Source organism: Doryrhamphus excisus, linkage group LG19, assembly GCF_037039965.1.
Source record: "Doryrhamphus excisus strain RoL-2023G ecotype Guam linkage group LG19, RoL_Dexc_Guam_v1.1, whole genome shotgun sequence".
Taxonomy (NCBI): domain Eukaryota; kingdom Metazoa; phylum Chordata; class Actinopteri; order Syngnathiformes; family Syngnathidae; genus Doryrhamphus; species Doryrhamphus excisus.
In genome coordinates this window covers 11,614,208-11,632,313 of record NC_136375.1, presented here as the reverse complement: position 1 = coordinate 11,632,313, position 18,106 = coordinate 11,614,208, and the positions used below count along the sequence as shown (strand labels likewise).

Genomic DNA, 18,106 nt, shown 5'->3' with positions numbered 1-18,106 from the left:
AGCTTCCAGGTGCTGAATCAGCGTGTTCCCAAATGGAGGAGAGAACACTGTAGCACGTGTCCATTGTTCCCAAAGTCCGGCGTGAACATGACGGTGATTATTATGATATATGAAAAGACATGGCGTGACTGCTAAATCCGTCATCCTTTTCCAAGTGAACTAGTCATGCTTGCAATGTTGTCTTTATTTATGGAGTGTTGGGGGAGGGGGTTAGGTGGCTAAAGGTGAAATGAGACAACAGAGAAGACGTCCAATGAATGAAGTCATCAGCTAACATGCTGTGAGGTTATAATGCTCTCCTGATTGCAGTGTCATGCTAACTTCCTAGCACACGTACACGCTACAGATCTCTTCTTCACAGGTTAAAGGCATCTGGTGGGAGGGTCTCGGAAGCAGAAGGCGGCCAGGGCCAACGGGTCCGTCCGTGCGTTCAGCGCCCCCCTTTTGTGTGGGTGTTATATTCCTATACTATATAAACCCTGGGCATCATACATGGTCTGTTTCAAAGAAAACACTCCCTTCTTCCCTTCCTGTCTTCTCTCCTCCCTCAGGTCTCTCCTCCGCGGCCAACTGTCCCTGCAGAGACTCGGCTGACAAGCTACAGCTGGACAGGACGCTGCTAAGGCTGGACTGGCGAGCGCCTCTAGGCTGGGCCTCGATTTCCACGCGGACCTCAATGTTGGTTCCATCCCTGTGGCGACATGATGCAATCAAACACAATCACGGCCCTGTCCATCCATCCATCCATTAAGGTCTGCTGGTGTGACTGCCAGCCCGTCTAAAAACTGCAGGGCAGCTAAGACTTCATTAGGAAGCCATAAACACCAAAAAGACAAGAGCGGAGGCGTTTACCTCGAAGGAAGCGCCGCTTGTGTGCACTCTGATTGGCCGTCCTCGTGGGCGTATGCGTGGCGTTGGCCCGATTCCCCCTCCTTGGCGACGTAGTCGTTCAGCGATGCGGGTGTGGCGCTGGTGCTCGGGAGGGCGCTTGCTTCCTGTACGCTGACCTCCTGGAGGCTGGCGGCGTCGCCCAGCACGGGGTTACTCTGGGCTGTCCAGTGGTCGCTGACCACGTGAGAGAACAGAAGGTCTGCAGTGGAAATGGAAAACTCAAATACGTGTAACACATGACAAAAACATACAGTACTAAATCATCTACTCCTACTATATAATACGTCTAATCAATAACTGCAATCTAAAAATCATCCATCCAGTCTCAGTAGGGAAGCTGTAAAGTAATATTACTATAATCTTCTGTACTATAATCACATTTGATGCCATCTAACATCTGATGGAACGGCACTGGCCTCCATCAATTACGCATCAATTCGGTGTTAGTTGCGTGCTTACAGCTTGCCAAGTCCTCCAGTTGTATCTTGTGCGTGTCGGGGGACTCGCTGTTGGGTCGACACCAGCCGTTCCTGCAGAGCGACATGGGCACCACGCCGTACACGTACGTCAACATGAGCGGCACGCCTACACCTGCAATACAAATGTAATGTACCGCTGATAAAAAAGTCCACAAGTTTGTCAAACGTTTCAGCAGATCTCAAACACACCAAAGATTGTTTGGCTACAGACAGCGAGGAAGACAAGACAAGTTAATCGTTGCTAGCCTGCTAGCCTCTAGCGCTAGACTGACAGCCAGACTGCAGGCCACCCCAGGGGCGTTTTTTGTTTTTTTCATTGGCCCACAGTAATTTTACCAGAATAAAGTCCAAATATTTGGGGAATATTAATCAGAATTCTGGCGGCACGGCGGTCGAGTGGTTAGCGTGCAGACCTCACAGCTAGGAGACCACGGTTCAATTCCACCCTCGGCCATCTCTGTGTGGAGTTTGCATGTTCTCCCCGTGCATGCGTGGGTTTTCTCCGGGTACTCCGGTTTCCTCCCACATTCCAAAAACATGCTAGGTTAATTGGTGACTCTAAATTGTCCATAGGTATGAATGTGAGTGTGAATGGTTTTGTCTATATGTGCCCTGTGATTGGCTGGCGACCAGTCCAGGGTGTACCCCGCCACTTGCCCAAAGACAGCTGGGATAGGCTCCAGCACCCCTGCGATCCTCGTGAGGAAAAAGCGGCAGAAAATGAATGAATAATCAGAATTCTCAGAAAAAAATGTACAAGAAGAAAGAACAGCAACAATTTCACAAGAATAAAGTCAAAATATGAAGAGAAGAAATTCAACTCCCTAACCCCAACCCTAAACCCTAAAGCTAACAGTAAACATGGGGAAAAAAGTCAGTTTCATGTACACGCCGTATGTGACATTAGAAAAGCGAGCGCGTGCTTTATCGTTTTCATTTCAATCAACTCCTTACCTACAGTCACAGCTGCTATGACCGGCGATACAAACACGGACATCATCACGCCACTGGCCACCGTCAAGTAGTGCTTGCTTCCTGAGATATTGTTTTTCTTACAGCGACCATGGACCTTCAAAAACAAAACACGAGATTTATTGTGATGTCATGAGACACTTGTCGATACACGAGATTGGGCCTACGAGAATGAGACGTGATTTGAAATATATGGCGATATATTGCAATATACTCATTTAATTTCTACTATGTTACACTATACTGGCTTCAGTGGATGTGTACCTTGCGTCCCATGTAGATGGGTATGCCCACTATGATGACGGGTATGGCGATGCCCGCTATGAGTGAGATGACCACAGGGGCTCCTAGCAGCATGCCCACCTGCCACAGAACTTTGCGGGTTTGCGACCACGGTTTCTTCCCCCAGAACGTACATCCTGAGGGACTGGGGCACACATTTGTTTCCATTAGAGATGCACCATATGTTCTTTTTGTCAAACGTTGTGGTGGTCAAGATCGAGATGATACTTATCAGTCCTAATCAAATATCAAGTCATTACTACTACTACCACATTCCGTGGCCCAGCAAGGTGCACCGTATTCGATAATTATCATGCACCCTTCATTTTTCAAAAAGAACAAACTAATGAATGTGTACCTGAGGTAGTGCACGTCGGTGATCTCCTGCATACACAGCCAGCAGAACTGACAGGCACACACAGTACAGTTCATGCGGTTACAGCTGCCATCGTTGGTCTTCATGATGTAGGCGCCGCAGCGAGGGCACGGCTTGATCTCCTCTGCGTCTGCAACAACGCCATACAATAATGTACATGTGCAATACATAACAGCTGACGTGCCGTGTCACACCTCCGCCGGCTTCTTCGTTGAAGACGTACAGCGCAGAGGCGTCTTTACTGCCCGACCCGTGACGCGCTCGCTGGCGTCGGGCCTGGTCGCACGTCTGGTTGGGGTGCCACAGCTGCCGACAGTGGTAGCAGAACTCTGTGTTGCATCCGTCGCGGCCGCAGCTCAGCTTGGGACACTCGGCGCAGCCGTAAGCGATGACTGCGTAGCTGTAGAAGAGTGGACATAAAGACACTAAATTAGGTACACCTGCACAGTATGGTTATATTATATTATTATAGTGTGGCGTCACACCAAAGATGATGGGCGGTGGTGGCGCCTTGTGATCATAACCGAGAGCCTGTGATGTCTCTCTGGGCTCCTCAAGAGGGAATATTAACGTACCTTGTTAATATTCATAAGGCTGTGTGATTAACGATCAAGTAAAAATAACCTTGTGTGATTCACAGGCCAAGCACTTCCTTCCTTTTCAGATCACTTATCTACTCTTTGACATGTGCAGAACATAGCAGATCCTGACAAGCGAGCATTCTAACTACATCAGAGTGTAGATACTTTATGTTCTCGCAGCGACTGTGTACATAACACTGCCCTAAAACTGTGGATTATGCAAAAATTAACAGGATTTATGCCTCACAAAGCAGACATAATCTGTTAAGCCTCTAAGGCAAAGCACTGAGTGTGGACACCGTGCAAATACAACTGCCCTATGAGACACTTTTTCTACATTTCTTTGAAGGCATCTATTGTTTGTTTGTTTTTTTTACCATAGAGCAAGAAACACCCAACACTTACTAATCGTCGCTGTCCTACAAGTACTTTTGCGCTGATGCTGGATGTCAATGCAGTTTGTATAAATGGGAAAAAAACTAAATAGTGTCAGGTGCGTCCCCACCTGCAGTCAGGTGCAGGACACCAGCGTGTATCCGGGTCAGCGGCCAAAAACCGCCTCAGATGGTACTCCTCGAACCTCTCCAGCAGCACCCGGTCGTCCAGGATGGTGCGAACGTCGAGTGGCGCCAGGGTCTCGGGGCACTGTGGGCACGCGATCCCCACCCGGCTCTCGGATATCTCGATACGCAGGTACTGGCGCAGGCAGTCCGAGCAGGTGCGGTGGGAGCAGGTGATGAGTCGCGGGAAGCGGCACCGCGGCTGGCTGAGCAGGCAGAGCGGACACTCCTCAAGGTGCTCGTCCACTAGGTGATCCTGGCTGGAGGAGGAGAGCGACAGGACGTCGGTGGAGCCGCAGATCGGGGCCGCGGCGCCACCGTCCTCCGCCGGCTCATTGCCTCGTCCTTCGCTTCTTTCTGCTCCGGAAACACTCGATTCTGCAGCGTCTTCTGTTGCAATTTCCTATGGAGAACACATTTTTTTAAACTGCAGTTAACAATACATGCGAACTGTCACAATAAATTAATTAATTAATCAATTAATCACACATTAAATTAAAATTAACTTGGGCTTGGTTTATTGCCATGTACATGTGTGTCTGTTTTGCTCCCGCCTCCAAACAGGCAAGAAGTGGGTTCCCATTGGTTTCAGCAACATGGCACCTTTGCTCCATAGAACAACGGCATGAACGGAGTGAGCCAGCCTTTTTGTCAGTCATACAGTCTTTCCACAATGAGAACAACAAGGTGTGAAAAACTTATATGAGACATAAACACACGTCTTTCTCTTTTTGGTGTGTTCTAAAACCACAACGAGGCAGCTAACAAATGCACATAATGGGACACACCTATTCCACCAACAAAGGCCGCTATTATGACGCCTCCAAAAAACTCCAACAAGGACTTATGGTTTAATAACCATGCTGTGATCATGTAGTAACACATTCATGATAACATACTTACAGTATTTTGCTGTATTTTGGTAATTTTAATCATTAACATGACTTCCTTCCTGCATTGATTTCACATAGCAACATAAAAAGGAACGCTAAACCTAGCGTTAACTTTTCCAAACTCACTAACAAAAACACAGCTCCTATATGTACTACTACCTTTCACGAGTGTGTGGTGTGGCGGGGTGTCACTACATCAGCAATGTAGTTCTTCCACGTAACAATATTAATGATAGTTGTCGCTGGGTACCATTATGGGCATTCTTAGTTGTCTTGTTTCATCTGTTTATCTGTCTTTAGAATGCGCAGAAGAGAGAAAGAGGTGTGTTCATGTCTTACAATAAAGATTGTAGATGATGGGCAAAATTCCAACAAAAATGTATTTTTCCTTTAAGGTAACTTTCATACAATTAGCTCAGAGCTTCAGGCTCAGCAGTCTTTCTATGCCCTTCTGTCTCAGTTGTTTAAATGACATATTTTCTTTCTTATTCTTATTTCTTGGAATTGTTAAAAAATATTTTTTCAAACCAAACAATAATAGAAAATAGTAAATCATGTTTTTACCAAGTTGTGCCAAATAAAATACCAATAAAAAACGAATAAAGAATAATAACTGTTAATTTTCTCAAAGGTAGCTAAAGGACATCCCTGGTAAATAAGTTCAGTCTGCAGGTGCTCAGTCGACTCTGGTTACTAGGCAACATCATTTAGGCAAATTAGCAATTAATTAAATAAACACTCTAATGGATTTGGGCTGTAACAGAGCAGACAGGAGCGGACCCGTCTGAAGTTAATGATCTACAGTCTGGATTAGTGGTGGTCTCGCAGCATCCTCTCCTGTGTCTTTTCATGACAAAGTATGTCGTTTCAGCTGTTTGACTGAAGCAACAACAAATGTTCTGAGCGTGCCTATTGACTGAAGTCATTCGAAAAATTGGAATATTGGTTGGTTTTTGTATTTTTTATTAGAAGCCAATAGATAGATACAATCATTATGACATAAAATATATAAAACAAACATTAAAATAAAGCTAAATATGACTCTTACCAGCTCTGGATGTTCCCGCAGCGTGAGGGTGATGGCTACTTCCTCTTTGGGCCGGGCCTCCACGTTCTTTTCCGGCCGCGGTTCCGATTTGGGCTTTCGGCTGAAGAAGTTGAGGAAGCTCAGGGGCCCCGTCTGCTGCTGTTTGGGCCTCTTCATGGTCGACTTGGACTGGAACGGCGACTGAGGAGCGCAGGCCAACGACCATGAAGCACAATGTGTGTGCGTGTGTGTGAGTCAAGGAGCGAGGGTGGAAGAGAGGCAGCGATGGAGGACGACAAGAGAGGAGGTGACCCCTGTCAAAAGGGGAACATCGCTAGCAGCGATTCATCTGGATGTTCCTGCTGTATCTTCTCCTTCACTGGACTTTTGCTGGTCCTCTGTTGAACATCCTCAAGTATGTTTAGAGCTCCTCTTCACAGCCTGTATACAAAAAAAACAACAAACTTGCAGATATTTACATCCAACACAGCAAGAAAGAAGTGAGAGTCCCAGTCTCTGCATTGTGGAATATCCTTACACGCAGACAACACACCTATTATATGGAATGGCAGCACAGGAAGAAGGCGCAACATTCCATGCCAGGACCAACACCTAACACTCACCTCTGTAAAGAAGGCCCAGGTGACCAAATTGCAAACCGACCATTAAAGAAGTTGCTTTTCATACAGAACCCAGTGACGTGGGCTACTGCATCCTACAATCAGAACGCGTCCGCAAAACTTTTGAACACAAACAGCATCCCGCCTCTGTTCTGGCTCTAATATGTACTACCTACAAAGCCAGAAAACAGTTTTGCAGAACAACAACACAACAAAAAAAGTGTTAAAATGCTTTCTGAAGAAAGTGAAAACCTGGCACTTTTTGCAGATACTGTACAACTTAAAAAAAAACTATTAAAACTATTAAACTGGCTAAGCCTTAGTCACTAAGGCGTTGCTTGCACAGCTTCATGTTTTCTCCTCACAACATGTTAGACAAAGCCTAGAGAATGCCTTTTAATGACAACAACAGATGGAATTATTACACAACTAGCATCTGCCAGAGCCTTGCCATAGCCCTAAAATGCACCGCAAGGATGCAAGTCATCCTTTTTTCAGCTCCGAGGTGTTGTGTTTTTTTTTTTTTTTTTGTTTATCGTGAGGACGCGACACTTGTTAGCCAGCTGTTGCCATGCCGCTAAGCCGAGAGGGAATAAGGTAGGACCTTGGGAGGAGGGAAACCTGGTGATGGGGATGCTGATGCAGCCTCCCTGTGCAACATCTGCTCACTGGACAGCATCCCACAGCAGCAATGCGGCTTTCAGGAGGCAGGAGGGTGACCTCAGCCTGCCCACACACACTCACACACATACACACACACATACACACACAGAGGCATCCCTGACCAAAATATACCATGTGATACTCAATGGGAGCTGCTGCAGAGCCACACAATAGAGGTCACATCATGTCATAGATCCCTTTAACTCTTTGGCGTCATATTATTTAACATATACTCCAAACTACAGCTCATTTGGATGCAATTTTTTACCACAATACACAACAACAGCATGGGTAACTTACACCATGCTGTTGCAGGGAGTGGCATGTTTTAATAGCTCCATATTGTGTTGGTCAAAATGTGAGCACGGATCGGCTTTGAACGCCTCAAGAGGAGATCTAACACACATCTAAGATGCATTACGTAAACGGCTTCTTACCTCTCCGTGTGCGGCGCCCTCTCTTTGCAGCGCATTAAACAAATGGCTCCTCCCCTAAAGACGCGAAGAAAATCCTCATCCTCCTCCTTTCAGACGCCGTCCTTCTGTTACCCCGGAAAAGCTGCAGAGAAGCGGTGCAAGTGGTGGTGGTGGTGGTTTTAAGGAGGGGCGGGGGTTCACAGGCAGAGCAATGCATCCGCGGTGAAGAGAGCCTTCCCCCGGCTTGCACCTCACTGACGACTCGCATGTGAGCAGCAGCGGCCCGGATGGGTGGCACACTGCGGTGACATGGACCAATGGGATGACGCAGGAGCTCAGGATCTCCTATTCATAAATGAGAAGCGTTGCTTCTCACAAATACACTCACTGCAGAGGATGTTATACCTCTGGTATTGACATTTTTTATGAAAACAAGACAAAATGTATTATATGGCATTTAGGTGAAATCTTGCCCCTCATATTTACATGTATTCTAACGAGAAGCTGTATGCTAACATACACGATTCTTTGAAAGTTTTTCACTGTTTTTTTACACGCTCAATTGAAGAATTCTAAAATATAACTTACTACAGTACCTTACTTATACATAGTTACCTAAAACGAGGATAACATGACACAATAAGATAATTCTAAGATAACATCTGATAAGGTTTTGCTTTGTGACTTCACCTAGCTAGCATCAAAAAACTCAAAACGACTCCCGGAAGGGGAATTAACTAGTTAAAAGGACAAGTCCACGGTAGAAGCATAACATCCGGTGGGTCAGTGTGCCTTTCAAAATAAACGTTTTAAAGCAGTTTATTTCAAAGAGTAACCTAAGTGTTTGAATAAATATATACGATGATGTTCTGGGGCAATGTAAAAAGATAACACTACCAAAAAAAGTATTTTTGCACGAATATTCTCGTAACATCACAACTTTATTGTTAATTTCAGTTTTCATTATGCCCCTAATAATAGTCCTACCTCCAAAATATCGCCAACATTCAGCCGTGAAATCATATACTTTTCCAGAAAAATCCCAAATATTTGATGAGCATGACTGATTGGAATTGATGCTTAGAATCAAATAAACACCAACATCAAACGATGTGTTATTTTGTGTAAATTACTGCCGGAAACAGAAATGTCGAGCTAAATGATACCTACAGCTCGATAATAACAGAATGAAATCCGGTGGGGTCTATGGCACTTTCAAAATAAACGACTGTTTATTTGGAAAAAGTAGACTTTCCAATAGCTCTACAATAAGTATTGGGACAACACTCAAAACTAACAAACATTATAAAACCATGTTACGAGGATAGCGTATTTATTTCATGTTTATTCTCAGAAATTACAGCTTTATTGTGTTTATTGCCTATATGTTTATATGTGTACCTAATATTATGGCTAGCGAGTGTACAAACTACAAAGAATAAAAAAATGTTTTCTTATATGTTGCAGTACTGTCGTCATTCAGCGATGTAAAACTCTAATTGTAGCGATTGTGCCCTCAGACGTGATGACTGAAAGGGTGACGTGAGGTGCAACCAAAGGGACAAACGCTACGAATGCTATCGTGACGACATATGCACGCTTTAATTGTGAAGTGGCCCCAACCGGAAGTATCCTTGTTGTTCCTGCTCCGGCAGACCACAGGGCGAATGAGAAAATCAATTAAGTTATGAAAAATAGCATTAATTGCCTTTCTTTGTCGCCGAGGCTCATGAAGAAATGGCGGATCTCCAGACGTGGTGCACTCCCGGAGAGCCGAGCCGCAGCTAATGGGGCGCACTGCGGCGACAAACACGCCACTCGGGGGGAGGAGTACTTTCTCTTTTTAGGTAAGTTAGCATGGTGGCTCACTTTGCGCTGTAGTTGACGTTAGCTTCACCGAGGCTAATTTAGCCGTGTGTTGACAACGGAGAAGCACAGCTCATGACAAACTAAGACGACGCTTGTTTGTTTGTTGGCGTCTGTTTGTGTCCCACCGTCGCGTTGGGTAAAATGTGAAATGATTCACCTTTTTGTGGCCACATCTGGAAACCTGCCGAGGCTGGTCAACATTAGCCGCATGCTGTTTTTGTGAACGGGTTGCAGTGTAGTAGTCTCGCTTGCTGGTGCGAATTTCCCAGCTGGTTGGCTTCAGCGTCTAATTACCGCGTCAAAGTGTCTCCTTTTGTTAACGTCAATTGAACAAAAAGCAGGCACCTTATAGCCTCATATGGTGAGCTGAGAAAATGTTTACTCAACCGCAGAGGGTGTCGGGCGGCAATCGATGACCACATTTGATTAACCCCCCCCCCCCCACCAATAACAAACTGTGTACTGTATTAAAAGGGGGGCACAAGATCTTGTCAAATGAGTGTTGTCATTCAGGAAAAAAAACTCAAGTGGCCACTAGACCTGGGATGATAATTAATCAAAATTAATTGAGATGTAATTTTTATTGCACTTTTCTTAAAAGTAATGTGAAAATCTCTAGTGTGTTGTAACACACCTAGTAATAAACCACCTGCCTGGGGGGCATTTGCGAACCGCAGCTTGTTTTTTTTTTATGGTGGGGAGATTACCTGTACTGTGCAGGTGAGCAAATCAAGCTCTCCTTTCTATTGCCTGTGACGTTAACCGCCGTGTCGTAGCTTCCTCTGAGCTCACTTGTCAACAAACACTCACTTTTAGAGGAAGACATTTTGTGTGCAAGTTGCTCTGCGATTGATGAGCAGGGGGGAGACCATCAAGAACACAGAAAACCTGAACGCTTGGGCCTCTGAAGTCACACTGGCTTCTCGGAGTGTGTGCCCAAATAACAATGTACCTTGCTGGGCCACAGCAGGTAGCTCCTCCCCTGCTCTGGTTCTCCCGAACCAATAGTGACATGGTAGTAGTAATTTTATATTTGATTTGGACTAAACAGGGCACGGCGGTTGAGTGGTTAGCGCGCAGACCTCACAGCTAGGAGACCAGGGTTCCATTCCACCCTCAGCCAACTCTGTGTGGAGTTTGCATGTTCTCCTCGTGCATGCGTGGGTTTTCTCCAGGTACTCCTGTTTCCTCCCACATTCCAAAAACATGCTAGGTTAATTGGCGACTCCAAATTGTCCATAGGTATGAATGTGAGTGTGAATGGTTGTTTGTCTATATGTGCCCTGTGATTGGCCGCCTCTTGCCCGAAGACAGCTAGGATAGACTCCAGCACCCCCCACGACCCTCGTGAGGAAAAGCGGTAGAAAATGAATGAATGAATGAATGAATGGACTAAACAGGTACATTTGTTCAAATCCAAATTTGTTAGTCCTTCTTCACTTTCCTCAAGGTGTGCATAAACTACCGTTAAATCTATATTTTTAAAAAAAGTAAAATTTGAGTACATGGCCCTCTGAGGGGTAAAAAGCTTGGACACCTGATGTGTACCTCATATGGTGCTCACTCAACTGCAGAGAGTGGCAGATGTCATTAAATGTCTCCTTCCGTCTTTGACAGAATTCCTTGGAAATCCCCACGCTGGTGTGATGGTTGTGGAAGTCTGCAGGAAGACGTTTCAAACAAAGGAGAGGCTGACTGGAAGATGCCAAGAAAAAAACAGCAGAATCCACAGTCAGTCAAGTGTGAGTCAAGTCGTAAACATTTGGTGTGTTGTTGTATTGTGAAGCGGCTCAATCAATGGAAGCCGGCTCATCTTGTTCTTCTGTTCTGCAGCGGATTCTAAAGATGTTGTAGCTGCCGAAACTCCAGGAAACCTCGCATTAGACACAGACTTCCTTCTAGAACACGACCTTCACTTTGCTGATCCTTATCGTGACGACAAGTTTCTGGGCCTGGAAAAGTTTTCAGGTTGGTTTGAACATATGGTAAATTCATGGACACATCATTAGGTACACCCAGTGACATTACATACAAGCCTCTAAAATGCTTAATACACATTGCGGCCAGGAAAATGAGCATAACAATGTCCCCTTTAAGGTTACTTTTACCTTCACTGAAGATGTGGTTGTCCCCAAAGACACAATGTGGCAACAAGATCAAACACCACTGCCACCTTCCTGTTTTGACATTAGTTTGTTTCCAGAATTCCGTAGTGTTTCTCACCTCAGTAAGCTAAAATGGAGGCCAAAAAGGTTGCAAGTGCCAGCATATTGATAAAGAAGCTGAGAAACACTACTGGATTGCATAAATAAGTCATGGCAAAACTGGAAGGTGGTGCCTTCCAGGTTTGGGAACATGTTCAGTGAAGGTAAAAATAACATTAAATGTTAATTTATCATTTTCATTCATCATTTCTATGCATTGATAATTGTTTTATGCATAGAAAAACATGTTAACCGCTGATGACATCCTAGACGCGTGAAGCAACTCCAGTTCCGGTTGTCCTTTTGTTTGCTAACTAATAGGATGCTACTAAAAAGGGGTGAAACAAAATGAGTACAGATGGACTCATGCATCGTATGACTACCACGACAAGGCGTGTGCTAAACAGAGAATGCACACGGTCAACATTGTGGCGTAAATTTTCAACAACAAAAAACACTAACTGAGGTTCCACTGAATGAAGGCTTCTTGCCTTTCTACTCCCTGCAGTTGTAGTCACTCTCTCACTCCCAACATTATTCATTCATTCATTTTCTACCGCTTTTTCCTCACGAGGGTCTTCAGGCGAGAGGCGGGGTACACCCTGGACTGGTGGCCAGCCAATCACAGGGCACATATAGACAAACAACCATTCACACTCACATTCATACCCATGGATAATTTGGAGTCGCCAATTAACCTAGCATGTTTTTGGAATGTGGGTGGAAACCGGAGTACCCGGAGAAAACTCACGCATGCACGGGGAGAACATGCAAACTCCACACAGAGATGGCCGATAGTGGAATTGAACCCTGGTTTCCTAGCTGTGAGGTCTGCGCGCTAACCACTCGACCGCCGTGCCGCCCCCCAACATTATTATGACCTGTTATTCATCTTCACTGAACAATGGCGGAACGCCGCTTTCATCTTACCCCTTTACGTATTTCACTGGGAGGGGCCAAGTGTTCACAAACTTGGATGACGGACGCGGGTTTTCAAGCTCCAGCTTCTCTTTGGCATTATCCCAAACCTAGCTAGCCGTAGCATTGTTTGGCAAATCTAAAAAGTTAGGATTACAAAGTATTGGTATGTTTAAAAATAATAATAATAATAATACAGGAGACGAAATGTCCAAAATACATAGATTACTCATACTCATTGTTGAAATGCAGTGTACCTTCTGCGTGAGATGAGGAGCGCCGTGTGTTGTTTCCTAACATGCTGCTTTCATCACGGAAAGCATGAGAAAGGCTGACGCCATTATTATATAAGGGTCATAAAAAAGTACCACCATTACCATCAAGGACACCATCATGAGAGGGCATCTATTCATCATCATCATCATCATCATCATCATGTGCTGTTGCCTCCGCTATTGCCATTATCATTACCCCATCATCATCATCATCATCAAAGCTCATTACCATCAGCTGCAGCCACACTATCATCATCATCATCATCATCATCATCATCAGGCTCTGTAATCATGGTTGGGGGGTTGGGGGTGTATGACCAAGGGGTGGTCCGGACTCTCCTCACATTCTCAGTCCACATCTTTGAGGGGAAAGCGGCTTTTACCTGCGCTCTGAAAACAAGGCGCTTTTTGTCTTGGCGCCCCGAGGGAGGCAGCTTCTTTCGGTTGGCAGCAATCTTGGGAAAAGAGACCGGAAAAGAGCGTGAGTATGAAATGTAGTTCTTGGCCAAGTTAGGTGGAGAGCACGAGCGCTTGATGTGATGTGACATCGCAAGGAGGTATGTCAGGCACGATGTCGGCGATTCTGGTGTGTCCCTTTTTGGCTTTCATCTCAAAGGGGTTTTGTAGTTTTCCTCGTGTGTTTGACTGGATGGGCCAAAGAACATAGGTGGTGAGTTATTTTTTTTTCCCATGTCATATTATGAGATTTAATGCCTTAAACCCTGCGATCTGATAGCGACCGGTGCAGGGTGTACCCCGCTTTTTTAGCCAAAGTCATTTGGCATAGCCACTACCCTAGTGAGGATAAGGAACGTAGAAGATGGATGGATGGATACATAATGCTTTAAACCCATTGGCTAAATTCAAACATATTCAGGTGAGTAGTTCTCTGAGTAATGCCAGCATACCTTCTGTAATAAGTCATACACATATAGAGAAAAATGTTATTTAATTAGAAATATATTAATTCAGGCGGCACGGTGGTCGAGACCTCACAGCTATGAGACCAGGGTTCAATTCCACCCTCGGCCATCTCTGTGTGGAGTTTGCATGTTCTCCCTGTGCATGTGTGGGTTTTCTCCGGGTACTCCGGTTTCCTCCCACATTCCAAAAACATGCTAGGTTAATTGGAGACTCCAAATTGTCCATAGGTATGAATGTGAGTGTGAATGGTTGTTTGTCTATATGTGCCCTGTGATAGGCTGGCCACCAGTCCAGGGTGTACCTCCGCCTCTCGCCTGAAGACAGCTGGGATAGGCTCCAGCACCCCTGCGACCCTCGTGAGGATAAGCGGTACAGAATGAATGAATGAATATAATAATTCATTTTCTACCGCTTATCCTCATGAGGGCTGATGATGCTGATGCTGGAGCCTATCCCAGCTGTCTTCGGGCGAGAGGCGGGGTACACCCTGGACTGGTCGCCAGCCAATCACAGGGCACATATAGACAAACAACCATTCACACTCACATTCATACCTATGGACAATTTGGAGTCGCCGATTAACCTAGCATGTTTTTGGAATGTGGGAGGAAACCGTAGTAAACCCACGCATGCACGGGGAGAACATGCAAACTCCACACAGAGATGGCCGAGGGTGTTGAAAGATATTAGAAGGGGGAAAAAAAGAGAAAAAGTATCACTAATAATATGCTTTAAGATGCTTGTGTGTGATGCTTTAGTAATGTCTGAGTTGAGAGATGGCTAATGGCGTGGTTGACTAGTACAGTAGTAGCACCCATGAGTAATGTAGTAGTGACTACATGAGTAATGTTGTACTACAGTAGTAGTGGTGGTACTGTTGACTACAGTAGTGCGTTGTGTTCCCTGCAGAGGTAGCTGCTGAGATCGGTTTCTCTGTGTACCCTCTGTGTGATGAGGACAACCCCGACTGCAGCCAGCTCAGCATGGATAGCGAAACGGAAAACTCCCACAGCAGCACACCCGACAACGTAAGGGAGGATGAGGGCCACATGGGCCGCTCCGAGGCCGCCTTCCCCCCTTATCTGTCCTGCCGGGGCTGCGGCCAGCTCCGCGACGACCCCCTGGGACACCTGGTGGGTCCTTACTGCCTGCGCTGCTGCAAAGCCGCCAGGGACGCCAAAAACACGGACTTCGCTTACGGAAGCCTGAGCGGGATTCACCCCCACTCGCAGCTTGACGGGATCCCCAACGGGATGGGCGACGGGGCGCTGTCGGGCGACGACAAGGCCAAGCTGCACTCGTGCCACCAGTGCGGCTTCTCGTCTCGCTACGCCAACCACGTCAAGCGCCACATGAAGACGCACAACGGCGAGAAGCCCTTCAACTGCCCCATTTGCGCCTACGCCTCGGCACAGCTCGTCAACCTGCAGCGCCACCTGCGCATCCACACAGGCGAGAAGCCTTACAAGTGCGAGAGCTGCGCCTTCGCCTGCAGCTCCCTCGGCAACCTCAAGAGGCACCAGCGCATGCACACGCCCAACGCCGGCGGGCCGGGGGGGCAGGACGCGGCGCTGAGACCCGGCGGCGGGTCCAGCGCCCTCAAGAGTCACATGACCGGCCAGAGAACCAGTGAGGAGGAGGAGGATGAAGCTGCCAAGGGTATGTTTATCTTGCTTTACTAAATTAGTTTTAATAACAGATGTTGGTGTTTGGAGCAGGGGTGTCCAAACTTTTTACAGTGAGGGACACATAAGAAAAAAATGGAAGGATGATAACTTTGATATTCTAGACCAGGGGTCTCAAACTCAATTTACCTGGAGGCCACTGGAGCTAGGGTCTGGGCAAGGCTGGGCCGCATCAGGTTTTTTAAAAAAAAAACAAAAAAAAACCCATTTATTAAAAACAGAAAAATATACAAACTTTTTCAGTGCTTTGGTTCCGATTTTCCACATTAAAAGCTCTGATAAAACATTCCACTGTTCTCAAATATCTTCATTTTTATTTTTCTGCACAAAATAAGATGAAAAATAAATAAACAAATCAAGAATAAAGAAAATCAATCAATCAGTAATAAATAAATAAATAAATATAATAATAATAATAAAACTGCAAATAAAAACTTAAGAAACCACATATAGTTGGTGGGTAGACAAATTATTTTTTTTCAGATTAAAATGAACAAAGCATTATTAGAGCCCTGTAGACATGACAAAACACGACTATAGTCACATTTATACTATTTTTATTTACAACATATTGCGCAACTGCAGGGTCTTGAGACACATGCTAACTCGCAAACTAGAGAGCTAGCGACCTAAACGGTAGCCTTCAAGTTATTTCCTTTAAACTTAAATAGCCAAAAACTTACCACTTCCACACGGATAGGGAGGATCACTATTAACAGTTATTTAACCTTTAACATGAACATTAATCAAACGTAATAATTTTTTCTGGGTACATGATACCATACAGCATCCATATCAAACTTGCGCGGGCCGCACTAACATTAAACTTTCATATCAAGGCGGGGGCCTCAAACTAGTGTCCTGCGGGCCGCGTGTTTAAGTCCACTGTTCTAGACCCAACCGGATTCAGTAATCATGGAATTTTTCCATTGTTAGAGAATAGAAAACCTGTTTACCATCTCTTATTAGAGCCCCCTGGACATGAAACAACACCCCTATGGTCACCAACTTCTCGTAATTATTCATTTATTCCCATAATATTTACTTTATTCTTGTAACAAATGGTTTTGCTCAGTTTGTCATACTATTACGACTAACTAAAAAACTTTGTTTCAATTGTATGCTTCTAAAATGATGTTACTTCATATCCCTCATATGTCATTATTGTCATAATTCTTAATTTAATACATTTAATTATGCTGATTTTTCCCTTTTTTCTGTCCAAACTTTAGCGTATCAAAAAGGCATGTTTAGTAGCAGCTATTATTTTTTTTTTCTACCATTTGTAGCACCTGGGGATGCCCTGTGGGCTACATTATGGTCTTCTACAATCTTGCGATTCTAACCTATTTCTGTTCTGTCACGCCAGAGGTTGCAGCAGCCTCAGCTCACCTGAGTCTAGCAGTCCAGAATGCAGACTACCTCTCAGTTCTTGAGAGCCTAAAAGGGGGGTCGCCACAGCCCACGCCGTCCTCCACCCCGGCCCTCGGCGGCAGGTCAGGCAGAGGCGGCGGCGGTGGCGCCCCCGTGTCCTCGTCCCTCCCTTACACGTGCCGCCTGTGCGGTGTGGTTCTGGAAGATGAGGACGGCTCGTCGGCCCAAATCTGTGCCAAGTGCACGTTGGAGATGCTGACCAAAGACTCGTCGTCGTCGCCCGGCAGCCCTGTGGAGCGCACCGATAAAGTGTACACATGCGCCGCCTGCCCCTTCCTCACGCACTACCCCAACCACCTGGCCCGCCACATGAAGACGCACAGCGGCGAGAAGCCCTACAAGTGCCCGCAGTGCGACTACGCCTCGGCACACTTCGACAACCTCAAGCGCCACCACCGCGTGCACACGGGCGAGAAGCCCTACAAGTGCCACCTGTGCGATTACGCCTGCGGAAACCTGGCCAACCTCAAGCGGCACCAGCGCGTGCACTCGGGCGCCAAGCCTTTCCAGTGCGCCATCTGCAACTACAGCTGCAACCAGAGCATGAACCTCAAGCGCCACATGCTGCGGCACACGGGCGAGAAACCCTACAAGTGCCAGGAGTGCGGCTACACCACGGGGCACTGGGACAACTACAAGCGGCACCAGAAGAAGCACGGCCTGGCCACCGACGGATGGGTCAAGGTGCCCATGACCGGAGGCCGGGACCAGGAGGATGTGGCCAAGGGGGCGAGGGGCGGTGCGGGGGCGGCCGCGCACATGGCGAGAGAAGGCGCTCAGACATTGCAGCACTCGTGCTACAAACTGGAAATGGTCTAAAGACTTTTTCTACAGAGCCTTTATATCCTCTCTTGTCCCAACATTGTGATGCCTTTCGGATGGACTCTTCTGTCTTTTGTCGCTGTGCTTTGTGTCCATCCCGCTACGTTGCTGTCTTTTACTTCCAGCATTTAAAGACAAATACTCCCAAGGGAGTGGTGCATGATGCTTTTTGCCTAAAAAAAACAAAAACATAACACTACACAATAATTAAGGGT

General features: G+C 46.1%; 2 protein-coding genes across 3 annotated transcripts; one reads left to right on the top strand and one right to left on the bottom strand.

The window, feature by feature from the left end:
- Nucleotides 1–169: 169 nt before the first annotated feature.
- On the bottom strand, nt 170–8,446 carry LOC131107165 (E3 ubiquitin-protein ligase RNF19A). 2 transcript variants are annotated; one of them, XM_078799107.1, is made up of 11 exons: nt 8,376–8,446; nt 7,782–8,059; nt 6,083–6,502; nt 4,087–4,544; nt 3,195–3,400; nt 2,983–3,130; nt 2,607–2,769; nt 2,325–2,439; nt 1,351–1,482; nt 853–1,090; nt 170–691 (listed from the first exon to the last, which is right to left on the bottom strand). In XM_078799107.1, exons 3-11 carry the CDS (start codon nt 6,236–6,238, stop codon nt 487–489), a joined length of 1,821 nt encoding a protein of 606 aa, XP_078655233.1. In that variant the 5' UTR covers nt 6,239–6,502; nt 7,782–8,059; nt 8,376–8,446; the 3' UTR covers nt 170–486. The 2 variants fall into 2 exon arrangements, with proteins under 2 accessions (XP_078655233.1, XP_057912903.2); XM_058056920.2 differs by lacking the exon at nt 8,376–8,446 and having other exon boundaries at nt 7,782–8,111.
- Nucleotides 8,447–9,457: 1,011 nt separating this feature from the next.
- On the top strand, nt 9,458–18,078 carry znf513a (zinc finger protein 513a). Its single transcript, XM_058056921.2, has 5 exons — nt 9,458–9,607; nt 11,247–11,371; nt 11,463–11,597; nt 14,860–15,609; nt 17,005–18,078. The coding sequence occupies exons 2-5, from the start codon at nt 11,332–11,334 to the stop codon at nt 17,886–17,888; spliced, it is 1,809 nt and encodes a 602-aa protein (XP_057912904.2). The 5' UTR covers nt 9,458–9,607; nt 11,247–11,331; the 3' UTR covers nt 17,889–18,078.
- The last annotated feature ends 28 nt before the right edge of the window (nt 18,079–18,106 follow it).

Coding starts and splice junctions, on each gene's coding strand:
- LOC131107165 (XM_078799107.1), bottom strand. CDS start 6,238: ATGAAGAGGCCCAAACAGCAGCAGACGGGGCCCCTGAGCTTCCTCAAC. Junction 3,131..3,194: donor CAACGAAGAAGCCGGCGGAG/GTGTGACACGGC, acceptor GCGTTGTTGCAG/ACGCAGAGGAGATCAAGCCG. Junction 1,091..1,350: donor ACTGGAGGACTTGGCAAGCT/GTAAGCACGCAA, acceptor TTTCCACTGCAG/ACCTTCTGTTCTCTCACGTG.
- znf513a (XM_058056921.2), top strand. CDS start 11,332: ATGCCAAGAAAAAAACAGCAGAATCCACAGTCAGTCAAGT. Junction 11,372..11,462: donor GAATCCACAGTCAGTCAAGT/GTGAGTCAAGTC, acceptor TCTGTTCTGCAG/CGGATTCTAAAGATGTTGTA. Junction 15,610..17,004: donor GGAGGATGAAGCTGCCAAGG/GTATGTTTATCT, acceptor CTGTCACGCCAG/AGGTTGCAGCAGCCTCAGCT.